Source organism: Uranotaenia lowii, chromosome 2, assembly GCF_029784155.1.
Source record: "Uranotaenia lowii strain MFRU-FL chromosome 2, ASM2978415v1, whole genome shotgun sequence".
NCBI lineage: Eukaryota > Metazoa > Arthropoda > Insecta > Diptera > Culicidae > Uranotaenia > Uranotaenia lowii.
Window position 1 is genome coordinate 281,611,449 of NC_073692.1, and position 14,305 is coordinate 281,625,753.

Here is a 14,305-nt window from a genome sequence, read left to right on the forward strand (position 1 = left end):
CATTCTTTAAGATCTTTGAAATTCTCAAGCGTTTTCGTTTAAACGTGTACAACATACACATACAAGATTGTGCTGACCGTATTTTGGTCGTCGGAAAGTACGTTCTGATTCCGGGTTGAAATCCGAGTACAAAGGATCGTAGAATGCAATATTGTTGGGCAATCCATGTTATTCTGCAGGATATCAAAGTGAAGAAACAAACTGCATAGAAAATGCGTTTGAATGTGTTTGAATGTTCGACCTGATTCGTTGTCAAAATTAGCATTCTGTGCTTGATAATGCAGCGCAAAACATCATAATGCTACAAATACACACCAACGGAAAAAAATGAAAAAAATGTTTTACATACTTTGCATGGTTTCGAACATTGAATATATTACTATTCATAGTGGATTTGAAAATAAGAAAAAATAGCCGTTCTTAAATTTTTCGTTTGTTACCTACTAATGGTTTATTTTTTTGACCTGAATTCACAGGAAGGGGGAGGGGGTCAAATGTTTGCATAACTCGAGAAGCGATCAATGGTACCAAACTTGGCATGGGACGATATTTGGGTGCGGCAAATATTTCGATGATTATTTGAGACCCCTTGCTTCTTCCAGTAGGGGAAGCGAGAAGTGGGGCTCACTTACAATTTCTTACATAACTCAAATACTAATTAAGCAAATGGAACCAAATTTGGCATGGGAAGGCATCAGGGTACGAAAAATGTTACTATGAATATTTGGCACCCCTCCCTCCTTCCATCGGGGAGATAGGAAGAGGAGAGGTGGTCCCTTACAATTTTTCGCATAACTGGAGAACTAATCGAGCAAACTTAATTTGGCATGGGAGGGTATTTGGGTAAGATAAATGTTTTTGTATTCATTTGAAACCCCTCTGTTTTTCTAATGGGGAAATTGGAAAGTGAGAGGGAGACTTCCATACGGTTTTTTAAATAACTGAAAAAGAAATCAAGTGAATGGAACCAAATTTGGCATGGGTGAGTATTAGGGAACGATAAATGTTTCTCTGAATCTTTGGTATCTCTCCCCCCTTTCAGTGGGAAAATGGACGAAGGAGAGAGAGTCTTCTACAATTTTTTGCATAACTTGAGAACTTATCTAGCAAATGGAACCAAAGTTGGCATGGGAGAGAATGTGATACGAGAAATGGTTAGATGATTACAGAAGGGAGGTTCGTATAATTTTTTTTGCCCAACTCGAGCACTTATCCAAGAAATAGAACCAAATTACACATGGGAAAGGAGAAGGGCACGTGAAATGGTTCTATTATAACTTGAGACAATTCCCCCTTCTTCCAGTGAGCACATATGAAAAGGCCCTAACCAGAGCTGCAAATTATCAGTGTCAGACAGCCAATGTCAGCCGACTTTGATACTGCTTTGCGTGTCTATGTCATGCGATACTGATTTTTGGTCAGCGACATGTGCTCACAATGTCATGACCAAGTTGAATGAACGACATCATGCTTGCTACGACTTTTTTCTTCTTACGGCAAACAGCTACATTTTTTCAACTGCTGCGCAACTTATAACTTAAAATCCCTCCCATAACAGCCAGAAAATGAAATAGAAAGATGATCGTATGTGTGGTGCGAGTGGAGTGCAAAAATGTCATTCAATATTGACATTGCTGCCTGATCGACATTGTAGCTTGGTCATTCAACTCGTAGATGACTTTGATATTCTTTCGATAACATTGACTACTAGACGTTGGTCGGGTCAAACGAAATTGACTGAAATTTATCAGCCTTGGCCCTAACACAATTTTGTTGACATAAATTGAGAATTAATCAAGCGAATGGAATAAAACTTGACATGGGAAGGTATTTGGGTACATGATATGTTTCAATGATTGTTATAAAACTTTCCGCCTTGCAGGGAGGAGCGAGGACGGATATATAGAGGACGGAGGACATACTATAAATTTCTTATCAACCATTAGAACAATGAGAAAGTTTTTGACTACAAAAAATGGGTATGATTATTATAAACGCCTATCACAAGTAGATAATTTATTTGGGATAACTTGAAAACTTATCAATCATATGGAGTCAAATGTGTAATTTAATCTTATTTAGATACTAAAACTTCAAACACTCTTGAAATTTATAAAACATAGTAAATATTTCAGTTCTTGAAAAACGGAATTACAGATCAAGTTTCACTGAATACAATGACATAGGGGAGATGAGGGCATAACGAGCACCCAGGGCATAATGAGCACTCCTTTTTTCTACATAAGTAGGGGAGATGAGGGCATAACGAGCACCCAGGGTATAATGAGCATTCCTTTTTTCTACATAAGTACGTATTTTTTTAAACAAATTTTCCTAAGGACTTGTTTCGTACTATCCATAGTATTAATTTTTCATTAAAAAAGAAATATCCTTTTCATCTTTACAGAAATATTAAATAATAACCAGCTAGGTTCTCAAGTGACGAAAATATTATAATTTTTGAGCACCACCAAATAAGCTTTTATGACCTTTAAATCATCTTGATCTGAAATGTATGCACTGCAACATGATCTACACGTTGTTTCTCATTTTCAACATAATAAAATTTTTGATTTTTCACTTTAATCAATTTTAAAACGCTTTTTTACTTTAATCTGTTCACTAGAGGCGAACAGAGCACTATCAATGAAGGCATAATGAGCATTTCTGCCGGGGAATCTAGCAGCGAATTAAACTCGATGAAGTCAACTGAATAATAGAGCTACATCTTGACTTGTTTCGTCTGTCGATTTGGCCTATTGGTAAGGTGTCGGAGAGGTAATCAGTAGACTCGAGTTCGATTCCTGTTCGAGGGGATTTTTTTTGCACATACCATTTATGATTGATTTTTTTTTATTGTTACATTATACGGCTAATAGCATCAAGGCATCATCCGTCAAACAAAACACAAGAAACATAATGTATGAGCATGTGTTAATTCTTTGAATTCTACAAACAGACCTAGATTATTTTGTTATTGCTTTATTTGATGAATCTACGCCTCACCGTTTAGTGCAATCATGATCATGAATGATAAATGAAAAAAAAAATCACCTCGACCAGGAATCGAACTCGAGCCTACTGATTACCTCTCCGACATCTCACCAATAGGCCAAATCGTCAGACGATACAAGCTGTAGCTCTATTACTCAGTTGACTTCATCGAGTCGTATTCGCTGCTAGAATCCCCGGCAGAAAACGCTCATTATGCCTTCATTAATGGTGCTCATACTGCCTCGGGGGGCTTCTCATTATGCCTCTACAGTGACTGGTTTTCAGCTTTCGGCAAAAATTTTTAAAATGCATTTTTAAACGTTTTTATCTACTTTTTCAAGTTTCATCCAATAGGGCAATAGACTATTTGAGTGTTTGAACACGAAACAATGATGTAATTCACATATTACAGCTGTTCTATATGGTTAAATAAGCGTTTTCCTTAAGGTGGCCATTAGACTGCCCCAAATTTGTATGGGATATTCAAAACCTGTGAAATGTTATGCGCTGCAGGTTAAAATTGATCCTAGGCCTAGTACAAGATCTCATGGCAAATTTGGGCCAGATCGGATCACGTTTAGGGGTCGCTCAACGAGCCTGAAGTTTGTATGGGGTTTTGAGACATTTTGTTCGGGAGAAACATGAAAAACCAGTTTTTCATCAATAACTTTGGTTCCCGTCGGCCGATTTCTTTCAAAAACGGGTTTTCTTAAAGCCTAAATTATGAAAAATATTTCATCCGAAGACTGCATTTCAATTAGAGTTAAGATGAGAAAGTTATAAGGCTTCAAAAATGGGTTAACTTTTTTAAGGATGGTATTCATCACTGTTAATGAGTCGAGGCGGTCGAACATATTGACGCCTCATTACCAGTGCTGAATACCACCGTTAAAAAAGTTAGCCCATTTTTGAAGCCTTATAACTTTTTTATCTTAACTTTTATCGAAATGCAGTCTTCGCATGAAATATTTGTCAAAATTTAGGCTTTAAGAAAACCCGTTTTTAAAAGAAATCGGCCGACGGGAACCAAAGTTATTGATGAAAAACTGGTTTTTCATGTTTCTCCCGAGCAAAATGTCTCAAAATCCCATACAAACTTCAGGCTCGTTGAGCGACCCCTAAACGTGATTCGTTCTGGCCCAAATTTGGCATGAGATCTTGTACTAGGCCAAGGATCAATTTTAGCCTGCAGCGTATAACTTTTTCAAAAGTCGGGTCATTTGGGGCACTCTAGTGGCCATTATGCCCCCATCTCCCCTGTAGATATAAATTAGAATCAATTTCAGCATAAATCAGAGCCAACCAATTTGAAATGAGAACTGCAGCCAGATTTTTGAATTGCAATAAAAAAGATTAGGGGGGATGGGGGCATAATGGCCACCTTAAGGAAAACGCTTATTTAACCATAGAGAACAGCTGTAATATCATTGTTTCGTGTTCAGACACTCAAATAGTCTATTGCCTAATTGGATGAAACTTGAAAAAGTAGATAAAAGCGTTTAAAAATGCATTTTAAAAATTTTTGCCGGAAGCTGAAAACCAGTCACTGTAGAGGCATAATGAGAAACCCCCCGAGGCAGTATGAGCACCATTAATGAAGGCATAATGAGCGTTTTCTGCCGGGGATTCTAGCAGCAAATTCGACTCGATGAAGTCAACTGAGTAATAGAGCTTTTTCACTTTTCGGGCTTTGCTTTACAACCTAATTTTAAGAAAGTTTAAGAAAATAGAATCGATCTGCAAATATGGCAAAATGCGAGAATGTAAACTTGCGATTTTATCATGTATGGTCGTTCGGAAGTGAAGAAGTGGAAGTGGAATAATTCACGAAGTGCTTTTTTAGATACAGCCGTGGTTTCAATGCCCAAACAAATTCATAATCACGGTTACTTGGCAACTATCGCTCACATATTTCACAAAAGACAGTGATCCAGTTTTGATATTACTCTACTGCAACAACGTTGACCCATAGTTACCCCTTCTAGAAGGAGACTGTGGGTCAATTTTCATTTGACCATAACTTTTTCAAAATTCAATATTTTGCACACTTACACCTTAACTGCCTGCAAACATTTCTGCATTTTTACTTTTTTATGTGAGTTGAATGAATAACGGGAACTATTGAGAAAACAATTCATAAACATCATTTTTGACCCATTGTCACCCCGCATGACAGTACAACACAAAGTGATCAGGAGAGATCTGCCTCAACCAACAGCCAATAGCGAATCTCTACGCCACTGCAAAATTGTACCGGTATTTTCACTTTTAACTAGCCGTGTATTTATACAATTATTTCCTTCAAATTAGAATCAGTTTACTGAAATCCACAGCAGGATTCAGATCATTCGCGATAATGCAGAGGGCAGTTTTGTGGTGTAGTGTGGTTTCCGTTGTGTTGCTGGTTCATTTCAGATGCACGGGTATTTATATTTATGCATTCGAAGGATGTGCTATTTGAATAGTTATTGATACACATCATGGAAAGCCTCGCAGTCATATAAATCATGACACATTGCTGAAAAGTTAATGAGCACCTTTTAACGTTCTATGTACTTAACAGTCAATTGGATTCCTACTTTTGTCGACTCGTAAAAATCTTATATTTCGCCTCAGAAACTAATAAGGAATAGAAATAACCATAAAACTATTTAGGTTCTTAGAAATTTATTCTGATTCATGAGTTGATAATAACAATCAACAAATAACAACAAAATTTCGAGAATTTCACTATTCGGTTAAGTGAATATTAAAAATACCTATCTCAAGGATTATGTTTGTTAGCTTAAACGTTTACATATGCATTGGAAAACACCTTAACTACTTATACATACATTTAAGAGAAGTCATAATACTTAAATATATTGTCTTGTTATTAATCATCAAATGGCTCATTTTATTAATATATTTAGAAAGCATCATTCAGCAATTATTTCCATTTAGAACTCTGCTGCAGGATAGTGAAATATTAACAACGTTGCGGGAGATAAGAGTTGATTTGTTTTGCTTTAAAACTGCCAGCCAATCAATAGCAAAAAAGATTCATGTGATTTCCCGGTGTATTTCACGATCATGAATTGATTGGAGCTATCGAGAAGGTTAGTGTGGTTCTATGTGTCTCGGAACTAGTACTTTTGAGCAGAATTTTTTCTTGGTCCAACTAAACACAAATACCTGATTCGATTGATGTCATTGATTTTTGCACTTTTTTGCTAAAGTAAATGGTGCCTAATTCACATACAAAGCAGAGTCACGTTGTACGAACCCCAGCAGTTGACCAAGTTATCTCTAAAATTGACACATGGTGCCTTCTGTTAGGCTAAGGAACAAATTCAGCCCTCAAGATTTCAATTCCGAGGTACAACGGTTTTCGAACCACCCTAAGGTAGATAGGTACTAAGTTATTCTTGATTGACGAGAACACATTTCTCGCAGAATGAAACTGGTTTTACCAATCCGAATATATATATCGATATGAATTCATTCGACGTTTTGTTTAAATTGAAGATTTAATCGTTGAAGTGTGTCGTCGTCAAATGAAGACTCTGTACATCTATTGAAATGTTGTTTTACGTCTTTTGATCATGCCACGGAATGATCTGTTTGGCTCGGATCGTTAAAGAACTTTTTTCCATTAAGTTCAATGAATTCACTGCTAGTCACTAATCTGTTGATCCCAGGATTCAAATAAAGTATTCTAGTATGTTGGCTAGTAATTGAACGTAAGATATTTAATTTAAAACCAGATAACATGTAGAAGCATAACACAAATATTTGAAAATAGTTTCTTAAAGGCTAAAATATCTTTTTGATCAAAAATGTTCCAGATGCCACAGGTGTGTTGCCGAGCCCCGGAGAATGTGGGTTGTACTTGTCGGACCGAATTTACGGTGGAAACATCACGACCGTTGACGCCTATACTTGGACGGCAATCTTGGCATTCAAGGAGAAGGGCCGATCACAAGATCTGTATCACTGCGGGGGTAACTTGATAACGAATCAATACGTTCTCACGGCTGCCCACTGTTTGGACGATCTGGACGAAGATTACAACATGTGGGATAATCCGGTCACGGCCAAGGAATAGAAATGTTTGAAATTTGTTCAATAAACTATTTACAGAAGCTACGTGCGTCTCGGTGAATGGGATTTGCTGAGCGATAAGGACTGTGACAGAAACTCCATCTGCAATGATCCTCCGGTTGATGTCGGAATAGGCAAATTGATAGTTCACAAAGGCTACAACAAGCACAGCCTTATCAATGATATTGCGTTGATTAAGTTAAAGAATCCGGTCGAATTTACGGATTTCGTTTCCCCGATATGTCTTCCGACTGCTCCAAAAACCAAGAACAAGAATACGGATAAAATGGTTTTCACCGCTGTCGGATGGGGAAACACCGAGCATAAAAACTCAACCTACGGTGAACACAGGAGCCTACATTTTGCAATCTTATTCATAAAAATTAAATTTTTAACTTTTCCAGAATACGGAAGCCGTTACAAGCTGGAGGTTAAACTGAATGGTGTAAATATAACCTACTGTAAAGAAGTGTACGACGAGGACTTCCTGGAGTCCCAGATGTGTGCAGGGGCCGAGAAGGGAAAAGACACCTGTCAGGGTGATTCCGGTGGAGGTTTAGTGGCTCAGGTCGATGGATATTATTATGAGTATGGTATTGTCAGTTGGGGACGCGGATGTGGCCAGCGGGACATTCCAGGTGTTTACACTCGAGTGGCAAGTTATTTGGATTGGATCGAAGACAACATTAAAAATAACTGATTGAAATGTTACTCTTATTTTTCTTAGAAAATTTCAAATATGTTTTAATAAAAACGTTTAATTAGCAGTTATAATTGGAGTCATTTAACCCTAGATTCAGATTTAAATACATTTTAAAGATTTCTCTTACATGAAAGACACTTTATCATAAGTCAATTATTAGGAAGAATGGAATTCTGCAAAAATAAATCGAATTCCAAATTCAAAATTCTAATACATAGAGTAAAAGTTTAAAAAAAAGTATCTAGACGTTTTTGGAGTTCCCCCATAATCATTAGTCACTTAACGTATCCTTTCACCACAAAATGTTCGTTTATTCGGGTGTGTAGTGACAGCTTACCAAACTGGCAAAAACTTTCCTGGTCCTTTCTATGATCTAATGTACGAAAGAATACGTTTTCTCAGGCACTCTTCCTTATACATCTTGGAGTCCACGGTCTTGTTTGTCACAAAAACTGGGGTTTTTCTTCCACAGCTGCAAATACCTTGCCAGATCAAACACTTTTTTGCAAATTTATTGTCAAAAATGAATTTAAACTTGCTCAGTGGCTTTATAAAATTTTTGGCCTGGTAGCTGCACAAAATCCATCTTCACATACGTTTCGTCATCCATGAGGATTAGAGTGCCCCAAATGACCCGACTTTTGAAAAAGTTATACGCTGCAGGCTAAAATTGATTTTTGGTCTAGTACAAGATCTCATGCCAAATTTGGGCCAGATCGGATCACGTTGAGGGGTCGCTCAACAAGCCTGAAGTTTGTATGGGATTTTGAGACATTTTGTTCGGGTGAAACATGAAAAACCAGTTTTTCATCAACAACTTCGGTTCCCGTCGGCCGATTTCTTTCAAAAACGGGTTTTCTTAAAGCCTAAATTATGAAAAATATTTCATGCGAAGACTGCATTTCGATAAAAGTTAAAATAAAAAAGTTATAAGGCTTCAAAAATGGGCTAACGGTTTTAAACGGCGGTATTCAGCACTGTTAATGAGGCGTCAATATGTTCGACCGCCTCGACTCATTAACAGTAAAGAATACCATCCTTAAAAAAGTTAAACCATTTTTGAAGTCTTATAACTTTCTTATCTTAAGTCTAATTGAAATGCAGTCTTCGCATGAAATATTTTTCCTAATTTAGGCTTTAAGAAAACCCGTTTTTGAAAGAAATCGGCCGACGGGAATTATAGTTATTGATGAAAAACTGGTTTTTCATGTTTCTCCCGAACAAAAGGTCTCGAAATCCCATACAAACTTCAGGCTCGTTGAGCGACCCCTAAACGTGATCCGATCTGGCCCAAATTTGGCATGAGATCTTGTACTAGGCCTAGGATCAATTTTAACCTGCAGCGCATAACATTTCACAGGTTTTGAATTTCCCATACAAATTTGGGGCAGTCTAATGAGGATGCATCAGACGTACTTCGTAAGATTCTTGTTGTATAACTTCCGGGCACGTCCTTTGGCTGCTACATTCTGCTTCACTTGCTTACTGGCCCGATAAGATCGCAGACGAATCCTTTTGACGGTGCACCGGAATCCTTCTGACGGAATCTCTTGGCGATTTCATTGTCTGACTGCCCTGGATTTGCCTTGATTGTCCTCAACACCTTCAAATGCAGTTTCCGATCCATAGTTTCACTATGACGCTTCGTATGAACCTGCCGATCGATAGTATGCATCTCACGGAACGTTTAAGAACGCTGAACACGGTCGATTTAACCATTTTTAACGATTTCGTGATTATTGAACCTGACCACGTCGGGTTTTTGACGTGGGTGTCCAGATTTTCGTTTCGCGGCTTTCATCACGTGTAACTTTTTTGAAACAAAAAGAATCGTGATGGAATTTTCAGGACTGATAGAGGAAACATTCCAAAACAAAGTACTGACAAAAGATTCCAGATCACTAGGGGCACTGTGGTATAATGTACAATGCGTCCAGATTTGAGATGAACTATGCTTTAGTTTACCAAACTCGGGCTTTTCTGATACGGGTTTCGATTTCTTTCTTGGTACCACCACTAGGCTTTATCTGGCTACCAAGATACTGGAAGCACTCCACTCTCTCGATCTGTTGCCCAGCTACCATGAAACTGGAGGGATTTCCTGTGTTGATCTCCATCGACTTGGTCTTTCCGACATTGACTTTGAGACCTGCTGCCTTGGAGCTTTCGGTGAGGTCGTCGAGTTTGCTCTACATATCAGGTTGTGTTAGGGCGAGCTAAACAATATCGTCAGCCAGGTCAAGGTCGTTCAGTTGCTCCATTGTCGAAGGATTCCACGACAATCCTCGGTTCGGTGTACAGTCGATCGATTCAGTCAAGATCTCATCCATTACGATGAGAAAAAGCAGCGTTGATAAAATATATCCCTGTCGCACTCCAGCAGTTACCGGGATTGGTTCGGACAAGACACCGTCGTGTAAGACCTTGCACGAAAATGCCTCGTACTGTGCTTCGATGAGATGGATTAGTTTCTCTGGGACTCCTTGTCGCCTCAGAGCCACCCAGATGTTTTCGTGGTTCAGTCGGTCAAATGCTTTTTCGAAATCAACGAACACCAGCAGAAGAGAGCCCTGGAATTCGTCGATTTGTTCCAGTATAATTCGTAGCGTTGTGATGTGGTCCACACATGATCGTCAGGATCGGAATCCAGCTTGTTGCCGTCGGAGGGTAGCGTCAATTTTCACCTGGATCCTGTTCAGGATCGCTTTACAGAGTACTTTGATCGTTATACAGATCAACGTTATGCCTCGCCAGTTACCACACTCTGTCAGGTCTCCTGTCTTCGGGACCTTTACGAGGATACCCTGCATCCAGTTGGCCGGGAATGTTGCAGTATCCCAGAAGACAGCGAAAAGACGGTGCAACATTTGTGCTGACAAAACAGGGTCTGCTTTCAACATTTCAGCAGGGATGCAATCGATCCAAGGTGCTTTGTGGGATTGTATGGCTTTGTTTGCCGCTTCTATTTCAGCCAGCGAGGGCGCTTCTGCGTTGACGCCATTAATGCGACTTACTGTTGGCGCTTCGAGCTACGGGTAATGTTGGCCAGGAACTATTCGTAACTCGGAAGAGTTGTTCGAAGTGCTCAGTCCATCGTTTGAGCTAATCTGTCAATAACTGACCTGCTCGGTCTTTCAGTGGCATTCTTTCATTAGTCCTTGCACCACCGAGGCGGCGAGAAATGTCATAAAGAAATAGGATCCCCATTGACGGTGGCTCTTTCTCCCTCTTCGGCTAAGGAGTTTGTCCAGGCTATCTTGTCTCGTCTACAAGCTCGTTTAGCTGCATTTTCCAGCTCCGCATATCGTAAGCGGGCGGCTGCTTTGACTGAACCAGTACATGCCTGCTCAATTCCGACTTTCGCCTTGCTTCGATCATCGACCATCCTCCGAGTTTCATCCGACATCCATTCACTTCTTCTTCCACAAACTTTACCGAGAGTACCATGGCTCGGCGTGACAAAGGCATTCTTGATGCAACACCATTGTTCTTCGACTGTTCCGTCAGTCGGCAATTCCGAGGCTCGGGACTCTAGCTGTTCAACGTATGCCCTTTTCACCTCTGGATTCTCCAACCGGCGGACGTCGTATCGACACCCGACTTTCTCCTCGCGCTGTTGGACACGCGCAACTCTCAGTCGTATCTCGCCAAGAACGAGGTGATGGTCAGATGCAATGTCTGCGCTTAGTTTGTTGCGGACATCAAGTAGGCTCGTTCTCCATTTTCGGCTGATGCAGATGTGCACACTTAATCTTTTCTCCTGTGGTCGGGACGATTTTGTCCTGTATTTTCAACAGCTGAAATTACAGGACAACTTCGGAACAGAAAAACAGCTCAGGAAAACAACTGTCAAGTGCACCTGTAGGTTCGAATCAGTTTTCTCCTGTAATTTGCAGGGAGCTCCGTAGTATTCCTGTGGGTTCAAAATGGCTTCCCTACGATATTTACATGGAATTCAGATATTTTAACACCAAGACTAACAATCTTTTTTAATTGTTATTAAAATTTATTCATCATTCATTCACAATTCTAAATGTTCCTATCTCATATATAATATAACATAAAACTCCTCTGCTGCGTTTCCTGGTGGTAGGTTAATTTTTGTTGAGTTCGCCTGAAAACAAAGAACAGTAAAATCTTAGTTTTCAGTAAAGTATAAATTTATTTAAAATACTAACCTGTCCAGCACCATAACTCGCTGCTGATTCCAGGGGATTTCATTTTTAATCAGTTCCTCAGATGGCCTTATTTTATGGATTAGATCTCCAGCGGCTTATCGCTATCACCGGCAATCAACAGCCCCAGCAGTCAGCGGGGCTTTATAGATATCTGCAAAAAAGGCTGCGACGGCTAATTCTTTGACCTGTGTTGATTCCTACCGCCAGCAACTCCCGCTAACGACTGTTAATTTACTTTAAAAGGGAAATTCTCCGGAACATAACGCGTATGATAAAAAAGGATGAACTTTTAAAAAACGAGACAGAAAACTTTTGACAGCTGCATAGATTTCCAGTGATACAGGACAATTGTTAGAGTGCCTGTGCATTCGTGAAAATTATGTCCCGGGTTTCAGGAGAAATTAAGCGTCCCGAGATTCGGGAGGGTTCCCATACGAAATTCGAATAAATTTAGCTATTTCCCTATGATTCGGAGAGTCATTATCCCGAAGAGAAAATTTGCAATCTTAGTGTGTGGTCAATTTGATATTCTGTTCGGCCATCTCGGGATACCCAAGTGACCTTATGTGCTGGTCGATGGAGGAAGAGCGATCCACCGATCACCATGTTGTTGTTGCCACAAAATTCTACAAACAGCTCTCCGTGTTCGCTTATCTGTCCTAGGCCATGACGCCCCATGATGCGCTCAAGATCCTGTTTGTCGGAGCCAATCTTTGCGTTGAAGTCGCCCAAATGGATTTGAATGTCACCCTTCGGAATTTCCTCAACCACGCTGTTCGATTGACTGAAAAATTACTATTTGCTCTTTCTGCTGCTAATCGCCAACGTCAGTTGGCGCATAACACTGGACCATTGTAAGGTTTCTAACCCGTGTTCCAAATCTGGCTACGATTATTCTTTCGTTTATCGGTTCTCATCTAATGAGGGCCGAATGGGCCCGTGGGCTTAGCGTGTTCTCCTCGTATGGCAGAGTAAAGCACGACATGCCCGGATGTGTCTTGGGTCCGCCAGCGTTAGGCCAACGGACTCAGTCCCAAAATTTCAGGCTTAAGGCGGTTAGCTTCTCTAGCAAGCTTAGCACGTTTGCATTGTTGGGAAAGGGGTAAAACGTTCCAATTCGTGTCCGTGTTTTCATGCTAAAAGTCATCGCCAAAGTTCCAGATCAGTCATTTCTTTCGGGTTCCGTAACAGTTTTATAAGTTGTATAAGCAGTAGGTTGTTAGACTAAGGTTCCTATCTCGCGATGGGGCTGCCATCTTGGACTAAGCTGGCGGGAGCCGCATTTCATAAATTCAGCCGCTTGCTGCGAGACAGACGCTGTTTGAGCCGCCCCTGACGTGGAGAACAAACGCTCGGTTGTTGTTGCACGCCGCCACTGACCTAGGGAACAGACGCGTGCGGCCACCTTATCAGCCTGCATTCGACCAAAGCATCCACCTTATTATTAATGGTTCTGTATGGTTACACCTTATTCCGAAACATGATGGCCTCTTGTTACTGACGTTTCAGATCCTTTGGAAAATCATACTTGGAACGGATTTTCGTGATATTCATCTCAACAAACAATATTGATTATTCCATACAATTTTTCTATAGTAGCAATCGAGCACTTTTCAAACAAAAGGGATCATCTTTTATAAGAGTGGTTGTCAAATTGTGGGAAAATTTTCAAAATACAGCTCATTTTTAAGAAGCCTGTGTATCTGTTCAGTGATGTGTAAATTTATTTACAACTTTTTTGTTAGCTATTCTGAAAAAATGAATGTGTACTTACTTCATCCTCCGAGTTAAAAAAAAACTCATGTCAGGTTGATCAAAAACCGTCTACAAAATATCTATAGGGTTCATGTCAAATGTACACACTAATGTCATATTCGTTTTCATCCTGGTGGTGCACCGGTAGTGCACCAAGTGCTGTCAAAGCGTTTTTTTTTTTATATGAAGATGACAGCAGTTGGTGCACAACCATCTTTCCACCAGATGAAAACGAATATGGCATAAGATTGCAATTATTTCGCTCGGGATAACGACTTCACGAACCACAGGGGACATACTAAAAATTCACGAAATTCAAATGAAAACCCGACCGAAACCCGTGACGACTCGCTTTCTCTGAAATCCAGGAGAAAACGTTAATGAATGCACAGGTACTCGATCAACCGTCCGGAATTCAGGACAGTTATCACCTGTATCACCTCAAGCTCATCTGATTTCGCGCGTTTTTTGTCGATGTGTGAGTTTACAACTATCCTTTATCCTTTTCTATCGTTTGACATTGCAACGTTCACTTTAGTCAAGGTTAGTTTCGGAACTTAAGTTTAAGTTTTCGATCAAAATTGGAAAAAAC

At 39.8% G+C, this 14,305-nt stretch overlaps 1 protein-coding gene across 1 annotated transcript; it reads left to right on the forward strand.

Moving 5' to 3' along the window:
- The first annotated feature begins 5,291 nt into the window (after window positions 1–5,291).
- Window positions 5,292–7,851, forward strand: LOC129746655 (CLIP domain-containing serine protease B4-like). Its single transcript, XM_055740447.1, has 4 exons — window positions 5,292–5,417; window positions 6,822–7,050; window positions 7,117–7,418; window positions 7,482–7,851. Exons 1-4 carry the CDS (start codon window positions 5,351–5,353, stop codon window positions 7,775–7,777), a joined length of 894 nt encoding a protein of 297 aa, XP_055596422.1. The 5' UTR covers window positions 5,292–5,350; the 3' UTR covers window positions 7,778–7,851.
- Window positions 7,852–14,305: the final 6,454 nt, after the last annotated feature.